The following is a 16,876-nucleotide window of genomic DNA, read 5'->3' on the forward strand; positions in this document are numbered from 1 at the left end:
AAACAAAGAAGGTGGCAGGTGTGGCTGCGGAGGTGGTGTGGATGGTCCCGTGGCGGAGAAAGAGAAACCTGGATGGCTGCATTTGGACCCTGGGCCTGAAAATCTGTTTCATAAAAGGGGGAAAGGGATCCAGAGTGGTTAATTGATATGAAACCTGGTTTATTGCAGCAATAAACCTCTGAAGTGGACTGTGAAGGTAATCAGAATATGAACAATGGAGGAGAAATGGTTAATGCTCCAGCCTGAGACTTCTCTCAGTCTGGATAATATAAACAAAAGTCCACAAAGCTCTCAGACATTTATTTTATTGGCTCACAGGGCACACGTAGAGGTATTTACTCACATTCCAGTAGGCTGTTCTTTTGGCTCTGAATGAATGTGGTTAGGGAGCTCTTTATGAAGTTCTCTATAGAGTTCTCTATGGAGTCCTTGGTGGAGTTCTGTAAGAACGAGTGAGCTTATTCCTCTTCCTGGGCTTGCAAGAACTAAACTACCCGGACCCTGAGATCATCTTCTGAGGCCCTCCTTCGTGTGCCTCTTCCTCAAAAAGTCCAGAGGGTGGCAACACAAGAATAGGCCTTCTCTGCAGTGGCTCCCCATTTGTGGAATGCTCACCAAATGCCTTCATTATACACCTTTAGGCGCCAGACAAAAATGTTCCCTTTTAACCAGGACTTTGGTTGACCTGATGGACATCCTATACCCTTTTAAAATTTGACTCTGGAGGGGGGGTGTTATTGGGTTACTGTTCTTATTTTGATTTTATATATTGTGATCTTTTCTGTGAACTACCCTGAGGCCTCTGGATATAGGGTAGTACAGTGGTACCTCAGGTTACATACGCTTCAGGTTACATACGCTTCAGGTTACAGACTCTGCTAACCCAGAAATAGTGCTTCAGGTTAAGAACTTTGCTTCAGGATGAGAACAGAAATCGTGCTCTGGCGGCACGGCGGCAGCAGCAGGAGGCCTCATTAGCTAAAGTGATGCTTCAGGTTAAGAACAGTTTCAGGTTAAGAACGGACCTCCGGAACTAATTAAGTACTTAACCCGAGGTACCACTGTATATAAATTCAATAAATAAAATAAATAAATAAACTGAACTAGGTTGCAAAGGAGAGAGGGAGTTTCCCCCCGCTCTGGGCAGAGCCAACAGAAACTAGAATATTACTGTGCCTTCATTTCCCAGCCTGCCGTGAGGTCTGGAAAAGGGAAAGGCACCACCTTTTATTAAAGGGGAAACATTCTTATTCCTTCTACTAATACTAATACACTGATTTCCTATCACTAAATACCTGAACTGTTAACAAGATGAGAACTCACGAGAAAGCCGGGGTGGGGAGGAGATGAAGTACTAAATCAGGATTCAATATCTAAGCATTTACAAGAACATTAAACAATTCACATAAAAAATGTGTGCACATTAAAATGGAACATAGTGTAGACCCGACTAGATATTTATTGTTTGTTGGTAGTGGTAGTACAACCCCTAATCACTGCTCAATCTCCCACCATCCCACAACTTGTTAATGAATTCTGAGTTCTTCACTCTCTTATGCAACAAACCATTTACATCAACCACCTTGCAACATTACAACTGCAGGCAGAGTATGTTTGATTTTTAATATACTTGAAGCTTTGACCATCCTGATTTCTCCCAATATAAAATATTACATTTGGAAGTGTAGATGGTGTGCTACAAATGGACTGAAAATATGAATTTAAATATCTCCTGCTCACAGGAAAAATGTGGAAACCTGTCCTGTTTTTTAAGCTACAGATGTATTTCCTTAACCATCCATATGGTTATCTATGAATGTTAAAGCATGTGTAAATTGCAAGGGGTGCTAGTCCGGGATCCCAGGATTTAAAGTGTGCATATGTATTGGTAAAATAATGTATTAAAATGTATTATATTAGGGGAAATTGTTTTGCAAAAATGTGTATATTTGAAGAAATTCGCACCAAAATGCTTATGAATTTTCATGAGGATCCCCACGCCCACAAAAAAATCTCAATCTGATGTGGAAATTTAGAGAACTGAATTTGATATTGGAAAAATGAGAAAGAGAAACTGAAATTGCTGAACCCTGCATTCAGACAGCACTTTATTCAGTCTTTGCAACTTTTTCTTGCCTGTAAATTTTCTCTTCTTTTATATCACACATGGTGTAAAAGCCACTTCTAGAAATCTAGTGGAATCTAATGGAAATTTAGTGCTCATTTCTGTGTTAAATTGTTTCCAGAAAAAGTCCACATGCAACCCTGTAAACTTGGAAAATCACGGGCATTTTGTGTTGTAATTTCACATGATGAAAATTGGGGTGGTATCCCAGTTCTTTCCCACTGTTTAAAAATTAGCACGACATTGCAGTACATTAGTCAAAAAGTCATAGTTCCATAATGCAACAGGTACTCTGCTGTAAAAGGAATGTTAGAAATTGGGCAGAAGTGCTAGCATTGCAACCAATGAAATTCACACAATAAATCCTACATCTGAATATTCATACATCCCTTGTGGCAGTAGGGGTCAACAGCTTGGCAATCAAGAGTCTTAGTACATACATTAGTCACAGTGGCAACCTCACTCATTTGAGCAAGAAATGTACAGGCACTTGTCAGGCACTTAACAGTATGTGCCACATAAGATACCGCATGCAGAGGCATGTGCTCTTGGTGCTTTGATTTCTGCTTTGTGTTATCTTTCCCCACCACCAGCACCCAAGTGGGAGGAGAGTCCCACTGGCTGCATATGATAGACCTCATGTGGTGCTCCTGTATCATGGAGGGGAAGCCTTAGGCCCTTCCAGATGTTGTTGGACTGTAACTTCCCTAATCTCTGACCAGTGTCTAGCAACTTCTGGATTATCACAGCTTTCCCACCCTGTTCTGTGGCATGCACTCATTTAGTTGCATGGTGGAGAGGAGGGAGCGTAAGTGAGTAAAATATAACCCAATGCTGAAAGATCAAGGAATGGGGCATGACTGCCAGAGAAGGCCAACAGCAAGGGAGCAAAGAAATTCTCTATGAGCCCAAAGCCAAGTGAATGACACTCAGCTGAAAAGGAGTTCTGCCTGGGCTTGGAAGCGTTTATCAGAGGCAGAATCACCCTTATCAAATCACTAGAGCAGCTCGAGGGCAGCATTATCTTCCAGGCAGTATTGGGTGGATACTTGCTACTGGTGGGCAGGAGGTAATAGACAACAGTGAGCAGAGCAGAGCATGCACATTTTACCCGTAAGATAGTTTTGACACACACTTGCATACACCCTCTATATTTTGCCCGGGCAAGCAAAAAGCACGATCAGAGTCCATGGACACATTCTAGCCAGTCAAATATAATCGAGGAGGGTGCAAACTAGGGCCAATAAAGGGTTTAGCCTGGGGAGAGTCCCAAGGGCTGGATAGAAAAGCCTGGAGGGCCACATTTGACCCCCAGGCCTGTCCCCGCACTAGAAAAGTGTGCTCAGCCATAGTGATGAATATTTCTCTGCTGGTGTTTCAGCATTCCAGTTTAATGTTGCACCTGGATGGAGAAGGAGCTAAGTTTACCAGTGCAAAACTGTCGTAGGATTGGAAACAGGCTCCACACAGGTACAAGGCTCCAAGTACCATTGACATACACATTTTGTGGCAGAAAATCTAAGTTAATGGCCAAGTACACAATTGATAGGGACCTGCGGCCAATCCTGGGTCTCTGGTTAATGCAGAATATCCCACGTTCAATTCCCAACATCTCCAGGTAGGAATGCCCATCATATAAAACCCTGGAGAGTCAATGCCAGTCAATGTAGACAGTAATGACATAGATGGCTCAATGGACTGACAGGATAGGCAGCTTTCTCTGCAGTTTCAAATAAATGTTTGTCTTGGAATAAATTAAATGTGATGCCATTCACACAATTAGCAATAGTGTGAATGGCTCTTTACAAGAGTTAGATGAGGCTTGGTCTATATTAGGACTTTGGTGGGGGAGGGGGGGTTTGACACTTCGTCCCCCTGCAGGTAGGACATTTTAGACTCTGGGCTTAATGGTATTGATGCCCGAAACTTAATGGCCTTATTCAGAGGGCTCTTTAGTTGACAATGGGCATTATTATTCACTTACTTCAAAATGTGCTAAGCCAACCTTACTGTGTTTGGGGACTTCCTACCTGCCCTGATGGCACTGCTGCCCATTCATACAATGGGGAGCCAGTCCAAGTTGGGACCACAGTAGGGTGGAGAGAGTTAAAGCTCCTTCCCCCATGTGCTGTCTTTTAAAAAGCAAGCAATGACTCATGTCCAGTCTTAGCACTGTGGGTTTACAGCACTAAGATCAGATATGAACCTGTGCCTGCTACCAGCATAAAATTTGAATCACCATATAATATCAGGTGATTGACAGGTAGGAGGGCCTATGGAGGGTGGGCCAGTCCTGGATCTGAACCCTGGGCAGATCCTCACCACTTTTTTTTTTAAATCATACTACTTGCATGAATGGTGTCACATTTAGTATGGTCCTCATTCACACACAAAAATTTTGGGTGTGTGCTTTAAAAATAGAGTTTGTGAACTTGTCATTTGGTTTCCACAGAGAGGATAGGGGTTTTCTCTGAGGTGACAAGCTGAGCTGGTGACTCCTGAAAATTCAAGCACTTAGGGGAGCTGCAATTGTGTAATATCTAACAAAGTGGTGCATCAGCCACATTCCTTAGATGCTACCTAGATAAAGAGATTGTAGCTGCTGTGCAAGCGGAAGTACACAAAAAGCCACTTTCTGCTTTGAAACGGAAAGTCTGCTAGTTGCTGGGTAGACTTAGCTGCTTCTGATCTTCAAAGCTGCAAATGTGAGCTCTTTAATGGCAAAGGAAAATGCAGAGTGTGGCAATATCCCTTGGCTGACATCCCGGAGAAGCTTGTTTGAAGTTGCTTATATATTGCTCTTAGAAAGCAACTGTTCACAGCCAGCCGGAACTGTGCCTCAAATATGTATTTGCAAAAAGGGAAGACCTGCTTCTTTTTATAACCATTGCCATAAAAAGAAAATGAAATGGTACAGAAAAAGGGATAAACAAAGTGGTCAACATATGCCTTGGCTGCCTGTACTTGCAACAGGCAGTATTTCTGACAGTTGAGTGATTATTAAATAAGGAGTTATTAATTCCCATCCCCTCCCCACCCCATTTTGGTAGCCCCTTAAAAATGGCTTGCTCAAAGCATAACCAGCGACACTTGCCAGATAAGACCAAAGGTCCATCCTACTTCCCACAGGGGCCAGCCAGAGATTCTTCAGGAATTGGGATTCTGGACAGGATAGTTGTTTATTGGCTGAGCTAACAGAGATCTTCTTCCCAGCAATTGTTGGAGATGCACTGCCTCTGGTCACTGAGGTTCTACATCACTGTCTTGACTAATAACTCTTGATACAAATATTTCATCTTTAAGTTTGCCTAATCCACTTTTAAAGCGATCCTAGCTAGTGGTCATCCCCATGTCTTACGGGAATGAATTCTGGAAGTTACTTGTACATTGTGTGAAATGACTCCTTTTTCTCTGTCCCACATCTACTGGACACCCCTGAGTGTTATTGTAGAGGAGAAATCTTTCTCTCCATTTTCTCCACCTTCTCTTCTTCTCCCCTACCTAGGCAGGGGATGCACTGCTTTCTCATTAGGTGGTGACTGGAGGCAGCCATTCAGGGCTTGGATTGACCAAGAGGTGCTAAGAAACACACAACATTTTTTGTACATAATCATATATTATATTTCCCTGGTCTTTATGTATGACACCTTTGAAGGTTTGCAAGTGAAGGTGGACAGATTTTTTTTCACCTAAGGTACTGAGATGGCTCTACATCCCCTCTCTCATTATTGAGACCATCATTCACATCCCACAACCTATTCTATCAAGCCATGTGCTTGTATAAGATAAGCACCCTAAACCCTATTGCAGAGGAGGGGATCCTCAGGCCTGGGGGCCGAATGTGGCCCTCTGGGCATCTCTATCTGGCCCTCAGGAATCTCCCTGGACCACAACATTTCCCCATGCCACTCCCGTCATTGGTCCTGTTCTACCCACTCTTTAAGTGCTTAACTGTCGGTGGCAAAGACTCTAGCATGCCTGGATGAAGAATTGTGTGTGTGTGTGGAACCCTGACATATTTTGCATGGGTAGAATGTAGCCTACTGTGCAAAGCTAAGTATTTCATCCTTTGCTCCACCCACTTTTGTCTCTGGCCACGCCCACCTGAAGCATGTGGCCCCCTGGGGGTTGTCCATGGGGGTGTGTGGGCCTCAGACTGAAACTGCTACCCACTCATTCCCTATTGAAATCAGTAGAACAATGTCCAATGTCTTTTGCTCTAGGGCCAGCTGCAGGGGAACTGGGTTTTTGTAAGGGAAGGGCTGTCTCTCAGCCTCAGACGCCTGTTTCACATAGAGTGAGTAATGCAGTCAGGAAATTTTAGGCTCTGGGCCAAATGTTCTGGGAGGCTGGGTGGGGGTTCTTCCTATGGTGAGTACTTCACTCACTTCAAAATGTAGTAAGCCGGCTCTCCTGTGCCCCTAGTCCCTCCATGCTGTCTCTGCTGAGGGGGGCCCTGTACTTCTGCTCCCCAATTCTACCCTACCTCTCAAGTGGGGTGGCTCAGGTCTCTGTCCTCTCCCCCATGCTTTTTAACATCTATATGAAGCCGCTGGGAGAGATCATCAGGGGGTTTGGGCTGGGTGTTCATCAGTATGCAGATGACACCCAGCTCTACCTCTCTTTTAAATCAGAACCAGTGAAGGCGGTTAAGGTCCTATGTGAGTGTCTTGAGGCAGCTGGAGGATGGATGGTGACTAAGAGATTGAGGTTGAATCCTGACAAGACAGAAGTACTGTTTGGGGGGACAGGGGGCAGGTGGGTATAGAGAACTCCCTGGTCCTGAATGGGGTAACTTGTGCCCCTGAAAGACCAGGTGTGAAGCCTGGGAGTCATTTTGGACTCACAGCTGTCCATGGAGGTGTGCAGGTTAATTCTGTGTCCAGGGCAGCTGTTTACCAGCTCCATCTGGTACACAGGCTGAGACCCTACCTGCCCGCGCGGACTGTCTCGCCAGAGTGGTCCATGCTCTAGTTATCTCCCGCTTGGACTACTGCAATGCGCTCTATGTGGGGCTACCTTTGAAGGTGACCCATACGTTTCCAAGCACAATTCAAAGTGTTGGTGCCGACCTTTAAAGCCCTAAACAGCCTCGGCCCAGTATACCTGAAGGAGTGTCTCCACCCCCATTGTTCAGCCCAAACACTGAGGTCCAGCTCCAAGGGCCTTCTGGCGGTTCCCTCCCTGTGAGAAGTGAGATTACAGGGAACCAGGCAGAGGCACCCACCCTGTGGAACGCCCTTCCATCAGATGTCAAGGAAATAAACAACTATCTGACTTTTAGAAGACATCTGAAGGCAGCCCTGTTTAGGGAAGTTTTTAATGTTTGCTGTTTTATTGTATTTTTAATATTCTGTTGGGAGCCACCCAGAGTGGCTGGGGAAACCCAGTTACATGGACGGGGTATAAATAATACAATTATTATTATTATTATTATTATTATTTATAATTATAATTATAATTTATTATATTACTAACAGCAACCACACTGGATTCCATCCCCAGTGTGTCCAAGTTGGGTTGGAAAATACATCTGCTGAAAATCCTGGGGAGCTGCTGCCAGTCAGTGTTGACAGTACTGGTTGACAGGTTGGATGAGGGGTCTGATTCAATATGACAGCTTCCAAAGTACATATTTCCCTTTGGGACCAGGCCTACAGGTAGTCAGACCAGACAGACCAGCACTGGCTCAGAATTGGAACAGTACTGTAATTTGTGATTTGGAGCAAATATCCCATTTACCCAACGGACTGACTGCTCCAAGTGCACCCAAAGAAAGGTTTTCTTTGGACTAACTCAAGTTCAACTCAAGTTCTTAAAGCAGGGATGGGGGGGGGGTTCAGTCCATGGACCACATTCCCTTCTGGGCAGCCTTCCACGGCCAGAGGCAAAAATGGGTGGAGCAATTAATTTAATGTTACCTTTGTACAATGCACTAGTTTCAACACACTATTCTCACCCCTCTCCATTCTCCATTGGGGCAAAGAAAAGTCATTAGGGACATTCCAAACAAGCAAAAACACCCAAGGAGGGTGTGTAGCATGGCTCGTGAGGGGTGTGGCTTGGGGAGTGTTCCAAGGGCCAGACAGAGACCAATTTGGCCCTGAGTCTCCCAATCCCTGTTTAAAGCAATGCCTTCAAAATGACCTGCGAGAGTTTCATTGCATCACGGAAAGCAGACAGAAGATCCTGGTCCACACAAGCTGCAAATGTAGCTGTTTTCGTTTCGTTTCGCTTTGCTTTTGTTTTGTTTTGCTTGCCAGTGAGCATCTTTGTCTGGCAATTGACTCCCTACAGCCTTGGAACCTGCATCAGATGGGTGGGGCTTCCTTATTATACCACTGCTCGGAAAATGCCTAAGGCAGAAAAGGAGGAAAAAGTCTGCCAGCTTGAAAGAAATGGGTGGCGGGGCTGGGTGGAAGGTTGCTGCAGCCTCACACGTGCCACACTCACACCCCAAAGAGCAGAATTACTTCCCTGACGATCTGTCGATGGGGACAGTCTGAGCACGGTTCCCCTCCCCGTTTACTTTGTCTGCCCCCGGTGAAAAAGCGAGCCCAAGATCAACTGGCTCTCAGATCCCTCCCCCGCTCCCCGCCCCAAAAAAGACCTCTCACCTTGTCGTTCAGGTTCTGCAAAGCCTCTTTGCCAGTGGCTCTCCGGATCTCCACCTTCCTCCCGAAATCAACAGATGGTTCCCCTCCCTTCCTGCTCTGCCAGGAATAATGGGACTGAGCATCCGGTCCGAGGTGGGCCACGTCCTTCTGCTTGGCCACGATCCTGCCGCCCGAGGAGGAGGAGGAGGAACCGCGTCCTACCGAGAGGGAATCGAAGTCGATGGTTTTGTTCTCCAAGGAGCCTTCCACGGGGCAGAACATGCCACAGAATTTCTGCCGGGGCTTGGGGCTTCCGGAGCCCAGGTTCTTGAAGAAGGCTGGAACTTCCTCCTCGTCCTCGGTGGGCTTGCCCGACTGCCTCTTCTCGGCCATGGCTCCCTCGCTCTCTCCCCGGTCGGGTCTCGCTGCGAAAGGCAAAGCTCTTCCCGATCGGAGCTCCGGCTCTGGCCCTGGAGGCAGGGGAAGCGGCGGCTGGCGCTAGCGGCTTGCAGAGGCGAGCAAGGGCTGGACGCCTGGGCGGCGGGGAAGGCGAGCCTTTGTACTGCTGGCCGCCTTCATAGAGAGGAGGGCGGGCTGCTGGTGGGGCGAGGTGGAGGGCAGCAGCTGGAAGGCTGAAGGCGATGCAAAGTTGAGAGGCGATCAGGGGAGGGGGGAGAGAGACTGTCAGTAGCAGTGCAGCCGGGAGGGGTGGGTTTAAGTTCTCAGCAGCATCCAAATGACGATGAGGATGATGTGAAGGGGGAGGGGACAGGCAAAGCAGAGAGAGGGTTTTTTTTAATTTAAAAAAAGCCTCACTCACTCTGCAGCAGAAACTGGGAATTGATCCGGAAGTGATGTGACAAACGAAATTGGCAAATGGACTGGATCAGCTGGTGGGAAAGGGGGAGTGGATCCCTGGGTGCACTGCAGCTTCCACAAGTGGTGGGGAGGAAGCTGGAAGGTGTGTCTGTGTGTGTGGGGGAGGTGTGCAACGCCCACCACGCCACTTTGGCAAGAGGGGCTGCGTCGGGAGGCTGAAGGCTTGCTCCTCTCAGCCACACCCACCTCGCGTCTCCTGCTAGCACGCTGCCGGCTTCTTCCTCTTCACACACACACTCCGCTTTCAAGGCTAAGCGTGTATACAGAAGAGGGGGGATTTGGGGAGGGGGCAGTGGGGGAGGATGCTGAGTCAGAGATATGAGGAGCCCCTGCTGTGAGTCGAAGTATTCTTTCTCTCTCCTCACCCTACTCTCCTGGGGCCTGAAAAGAGATGGGAGGGTAGGGGCGAGAGACAGCTGGCATTGGTGAGGCTGGATTTTTTTCCCCCAAGGGGAGGAAACGAAGCAAAGGCAGTATTCAGACCATAAGGGTTTGACCTTGGCAAGGCTGTGGTCCTTGTGGGTATGGTGAAGTGGTGTAAGGGAGGAGGGGCGCTTAAGGCAAAGGGAGAGGGTCATTGAAGAATCCAGTCCAGTATTGCCTGCTCCATAGATGGGGAACCTGCGGCCATCCAGACGCTGTTGATAACTCCCATTATCCCTGACCATTAGTCATGCTGGTTGAGGTTGATGGGAGTTAGGGTCCAGCCACATGAGAGGGGCACAGGTTCTCCATCCCTGTCCTGCTCTGACTGGCAGCAGCTCTTCAAGGTGTCCGGTAGCTGAGATCCTTTACTCCGGAGGGTGCTGGAGACTGATCCTAGGACCCCTGCATGAAAAAGTGTGCTTATCATTGAGCTGGAGTTTGCGTTTTTCGATGGTAGGCAACCAGCCTCAAGCTCTACTTACAAAGTACCAACCTTGGTGATCAACGGGATCCTCTTGGTGAGCGAGACGGTCTCTCCTATTCGCCTCGCGCTGGTGGCGCTGTCCGTTCAGCACCACGCCGCTTTGCTCCTAGTGTGAGGAAACCAGAGCCACCCCCGAAGCAGGAAAGAGGATTGGGCCTTGGGCAAATAATACATCCCCTTTATTAACGAGGTGAGGTCGACTGGCTAAGACGTACCTTCAGGGTATGATCGGAAGGCACCTCAAACCATTAGCTAGCTGATTGCCCGAGAATAAATAATATATGTAAGGTGGGTGGCGAGGAGAATTTATTTAAGGAAATTAGAGTTTGACTTGACATTGTTAAATCACGAGAAAGGTTAAGACGCTTTAAAACAAGGTTAAAACAAGCTTTAAAAGGATAAGCAGAGCAAACTTCTTGGGTATACAATAGCAATGGTCGGAAAGCACAGGAAACCACCAGCTTGCTGAAGCTAAGCACGTCTGAATCTGGACAGGGCCTGGATGAGTGACTGGCTGGGAACCACGTGTTCCAGAATGGATGAAAGACAGGATATATTGTAAGAAAATATGTTAATAATATCAATGATAGTAATTTATTAGATTTATTACTAGCTTGTTACCAAGGTCTCCAAGCAACTTACATTTCAAAACATAAATACATTATACCATTAAAAATTCATATGGTTAACATATAAATAATAGTACTTATTATTATTATTATTATTATTATACAAAACCTTGACATTCTCATATGAGCATTTACAATTCATTCACACACACACACACCATAACTGCCACAGAAAGCTTGGGCAGCACAACAGTAGAAGAACAGAAAAAGAATTAGATGAAATCATGGATGAAACCATCCTGTCAATGACTATTAGCTATGATAACTTAATAGAACCTCTAGGTTTAGGGGCGGTTTATCCCTAAATGCCTCTTGCTTGGGAGAAAACCATGGGGGAGGGCTTTTGCATTCATAACTTTCTTGTGAGCTTCCAGATGCATCAAGATGGTCACTGTGGGATACAGGTTGTTGGACTGGAGATATCCCTTTGATATGATCCAACAGATTTCTTCTTAAGGGACTATGCATAACATTCATGCCATCCACATAATATAGCTTTGCCTCAGCCATAGAATCATAAAATTGTAGAGTTGGAAAGGACCACAACCTCCCAAGAGAGACCGTTCCACTGTCAAACAAAGGAAGGTTAGCCATTTTTCAGTATATTATTATCTTGTGGTTTTTCATTATGGACTAATGCCTTCAAATTTTCAAACAATTCCAATAATTACCCACTGAGCAATTGCAATAAAATATGACAAGTGCATGTGAGTGGATTAGTACAGAGACATTTCCAAACTAAAAAGAAAGACATGCCTCATGCAGACTAATCTGACCAAGCTTTGGACACACCCGTCTAATAAAGTAAATCAAAATGCTGTTCAGGAATATTATCATTTTTAATCCATATTCAGTATCATCCCAGTCCAAATAGTTTCCCCAAGCCATTTATTGCTATGCATTATTCATTCATTCATTCAGATGCATAGCATTAAATGTTAATTTACAGTCATCTGTGCACTTCCTTCCCCCAATCCCAGCATAGATACTCACCCTTAGGAAATACAAATCTTTTTGAAAACACACACACACACACACACACACACACACATTCCTTGTCCCCAGGATTTCTAAGAGAGCAATGGTATGCAGCCTTACTCAGAAGACCCATTGTGTTCAGTGGGACTTATTCCCTAGAAAGTGTATTTAGGATTGCAACCATAATCGGTCAAAGTCACAAGGAAGGGCAAAATATTTTGTAAAAAATAAGCAGACAAATCTAACACAACCTAATGGTTTTAAACAAACAAACAAAAAGACATTTCTGAAGGAAGGAAATAATCCCTGAGCTTTAGGTTGTAGAAAACCCAAGATGTGCTTTGGGGACTAATGAGGAAGACGAGATGTAGGTCCTCATGGGGAATCTCTGCCCCACCTCCATTCCCTCCACCACTCTCAAGATCATACTTAGAAATTTGACACGGAGCTACAATCCCCTCTCCTGTTCAGGTGCCTTGACAGGACAAAGGGCAGCATATGGTCTATCAGGTAAGTAAATCTATGCATTACTTAAGGTTTATAAATATTAATAGCAGACTTGCTGATGAACAGTTAATCAATGCAGGCCATTGCCAGAGCCTTCAAGAGCAGGGTGTTCAAGAGGCTGCAATAATAAGAACAACGTGGGCTGCAATTTACAACGTGGTTTTCATAGGCAGCCAGAAACAAAGCTTGGGGTGTGACATGAAATGCATCCAAAAGCTCCACGGATGGTCCTTATGACAAGGTCAAAATGGGACACTTCTAAAACTGCTCACCTGATGTGGCCCTGAATCCAGAATAGAAAGTCACAACATTCAAAATGTTTCAACAACAGCAAAAGCCATTTCTGACACCACTGTTGCACTCCTGATAGAAATTATTCTGGATTGCTGAACAAATCAGCTCCATTTGAATGAGCCTATTTGAATGGCCTTGGTGTGCTTCCTTAATGGCTGCATTTATGTTAAGGGGAGTGGGTGACCTCAGCTATAGTTACATCTTCAGTACAGTGCGGAATATATATACATACATACACACACACACACACACACACACATATATATATATATATATATGCAGGTCTCCCCCCCCCACACACACTGTCTGAAATTTATCCTCCTTGCTTTTTTATTATTTTTGTACTGAAATTTCTAAAGGAACCCACAAGTATTTCATTGTCTGACCAATTTATCAGACTTAATCTAATATATGTGGTGGTTTCCCAAGATGCAAAATCTTCCCTCTTGGGCTAGAGAGACCTGGGGGCCCCATTTGGTTTTCCCCAACCCTGGTCTATGAAGATCTAGATTCTGATTTCAGCTATGACAGAATGGCTGAATTCAACTATTGCCATATTCCAAACTATATTGGAACTGTGGTAATTTTAAAATGCATTCATGTAACTGACATGTAGTTCTTCAATTTATGTAATTATTAATGCAATCCATTGCAATACAGTGGTATCTCAGGTTACATATGCTTCAGGTTACATACGCTTCAGGTTACAGACTCCGCTAACCCATAAATAGTACCTTGGGTTAAGAACTTTGCTTCAGGATGAGAATGGAAATCATGCTCTGGCGGCGTGGCGGCAGCAGGAGGTCCCATTAGCTAAAGTGGTGCTTCGGGTTAAGAACAGTTTCAGGTCAAGAATGGACTTCCGGAACGAATTAAGTACTTAACCCGAGGTACCACTGTAATAGATGATACACAACAGAACTGATTGGCATGAGGTACCAGTAATTGAAGAACATATCCAAAATGTTCCTTATATATCCCATCCAAGGCAGTCCCAAAGAGGTATCCTATCCAATCACTGGTGAGACACAGACCTGCTTAGCTTCAACAAGATACTGGCCCCATATACCTTCAGGCCACAGCCAAATTCAGTAGGTGTCTTCCACACAGGCTTGTATAAAACACCAGTTGATCCGGGCATGATTGTAAAAGCACTACAAACACATATGTAGGAAAATAGGAAACTGCCTTATACCAAGTCAGACTCTTGGTCAGAATTGTCAGACCATTACTGTTTTCACTGACTGGCAGCAGAATGTTGTTGGATTCCAATTCCCATCAGCCCAGCCAGCATGACCAGTGGTCAGAGATGAAAGGAGCTATCTTTTTAATTGCCTCAGTATTTAATATCAGCTGGGGTGTTGGGGGTGTTAGGGAAGGTGTAGTACCTCTGATGGTGGAGACATTGCACTCCTTCTGGGGTAGTTTGTCCACCTTTGGTTCCCACCCTGCACTCAGCTCTCACCTGTGGCTCCTAGAAGCTGTCAGCATGCAACAGCGGCCACACTCTGGGAATGGCTTCAACTGGCTGGCTAAACTAGGTGAGGGTAGCCAAAGGGTCTCAAACTCTATGTGAGTTAGGGACTTCCCATGCATGTTAAGACAGGCTCCAGCAGACTGAGCAGACGAGACCAATAGTGGGTCCAGTGGTCAAGAAGGCAGTTTCTGCATGTGGTGTAGAGAGAATTGAAGGGCAGATGGAACTTGACAACCTGGGAAGGTACCCCATCTAGGAGAAGGAAAACTATGATCCTAACCCTCTGCTGCCTTGTGGGATATCTTCAGGAGAAGAAAACCCTACACAAATTCAGAATGGAGTCTCTAAGATGTTTGGATGGTGCCTTGTACACCTCTTTCCAGCAACTCCTGCAGCCAAGCTGGTGTCAAATGTATTGCTCTGCTTTCCTTTGACCCATATCAGTGAGGCAGAGAGAGGGATTTGTTGTCTGGGCATCCCAGTACCTCCATACAAACAGCCCAAGCTTGTTTCCCCAATTTTGGTGCTGCTAATGCAGTAGTTTAACTTCACCCCTGGAGGCACACTGCATTTTCTCTCAAAACAGACAGGTGCCAACTTAATATCAACTCCTACCTAAGCTCTCTGAACCAAAGAAAGAGAGATTCCATTTTCTTGTAAACTTTTTTTCATACTGAATGTCTTATAGTATAAGATATCATTCATAATACAGCAATGAATGATGAATACCAAAGACCATGCATCCGCTCAAACAACTGAAATGCATTTTTTAAGCAGTTGTTTTAGTGCACTTGTGATAAATACACTGAGGAAAAGTTTGGAGATGGCCCAGAAAGCAAGGAACTTATAAGAAAGCCTTATCTAGAAAGAGTAAAAGCCTCAGGATAATTTTTTAAAGTGTTTTTACATGGTGCCTACATGGTAAGTCACCACAAATTAAGCTTCTTTTGTGGGGTGGGAGAGTTCCTCAATGGCTTCTCAGTTTAGCCTCATGATAATCATATTGGGTCAGTTTGGTTAAATGATTCCTCAAGGTTGTAGATTTGATTTCATTTTTCATTTCATTTATTGCTTACATTTTGCTTTTCTTTCCTGGGTGAAGCCCAAAGCAGATAACTGAAAATTGAAAACAACTCAATTAACACAAAATATCAGAATGATCAGTACAAAACATCATATATGCACTAATAATAATAATAATAATAATAATAATAATAATAATAATAATAATTTATACCGCACCCATCTGGCCGGGTTTCCCCAGCCACTCTGGGTGGCTTCCAACAAAATATTAAAATACAGTGGTCTGTTAAACATTAAAAGCTTCCCTAAACAGGGCTGCCTTCAGATGTAAAACAAGTCAAAGTTACATCTGTTAGCAAAGTCACTTAAGAAATGCAGATGGAGTTCAGAGGATGGGGTGGGGAGGTAATACTTTAAACGGAGTCAGCCCGGGCACATGACACCTCAGCAGAGAGCATGCCACTCGGACTGGTTGCTAAGTAGCATTTCCTCTGCCCTCTTGTTAGCTGACTTACTGAGAACAGAATAACCCTGAAGTTATAAATTGAATGATCAGTTCTGTTATGCTTCCAACCACATTCATGTCAAAACAGCAATACAAGAGCTGGACAATTGAAACCCCACCATCAGAGGCACCACTGTAAAATGTTTATTTCCCCCAAAGGATCCTGGCAACTGTAGTTTCCCCCTCACAGAGTTACAGCACCCTTAACAAACCACAGTTCCCAGGATTCCTTGGGAGAAGTCATATGTTTTGAATGAAGAGTGTGCATGCAGCCTAACTTGGATCCATGTTGGATGAAACTCTTTGTTCACCCTGCAGCTTGCTCTATTGTCTCCCCTTCCTCCCAGAAAGAAGGTGTCAGGAGTAGTTAAATCCTCATTAGCCCTGTCCGTATAGCAATCCCAGCTTCTCTGACACACTCTTAGATGCCTGACATTCATTCTTCTCTAAAGGAGTTGCATGCCGTGCTGAGAACAAGAAAAGAAGGGGTTTTTTATAATAATAAAAAAATAGATGGTACCACCCCTCTAGGATTCCATTGGCTGTAAGCAGAACAAAGATTTACTAGCAATTCACTGCTTGAAAAAGGGGGAAAGAATCAGTGGCCTTTGTGTGGAATGCTTATCACTATAATTTTCAGATAAAAATATTTAGTGGTATCATTCGTGCTTATTTTAGTCAAACTTGTGATAGAGACTGGATCAATTCTATACAGGTTTTTCCCCCAAGCAGCAAATATCAGTGCTGCCGTGTATATAGCTACGGTACGTTGCACCGTTGGAAAGGAGCTGTATCAGCCCATGCACATACACAACTCAAAGAAAAATCACTTTATTACAATAGCCACATTGGAAATTACTATATTTAACGTGACCAAAGTACTTGAAGCATCGGGGGGGGGGGGGGTAAGAAGGAAGGGTGAAAAAAGATCACACACCTTTGTGCCGCAGTGT

At 44.9% G+C, this 16,876-nt stretch overlaps 2 protein-coding genes across 3 annotated transcripts in view; one reads left to right on the forward strand and one right to left on the reverse strand.

Moving 5' to 3' along the window:
- The window catches only part of DPYSL2 (dihydropyrimidinase like 2), an 89,440-nt gene extending 80,039 nt beyond the window's left edge, over positions 1–9,401 (reverse strand). The window contains exon 1 of one of the 2 annotated variants that reach the window (XM_083588611.1): positions 8,743–9,401. In XM_083588611.1, coding sequence (XP_083444737.1) covers positions 8,743–9,114 — 372 coding nt within the window. In that variant the 5' untranslated portion in view covers positions 9,115–9,401. The remainder of the gene's footprint in view (positions 1–8,742) is intronic. The other variant, XM_083588612.1, reaches the window with a different exon arrangement.
- LOC310750701 (uncharacterized protein) overlaps positions 1–16,876 on the forward strand; it is a 735,887-nt gene that overhangs the window by 315,095 nt on the left and 403,916 nt on the right. The gene's annotated exons all lie outside the window — the stretch shown is intronic.

This window comes from Podarcis filfolensis (genome assembly GCF_964270895.1).
Source record: "Podarcis filfolensis genome assembly, chromosome: 15".
Lineage (NCBI taxonomy): Eukaryota > Metazoa > Chordata > Lepidosauria > Squamata > Lacertidae > Podarcis > Podarcis filfolensis.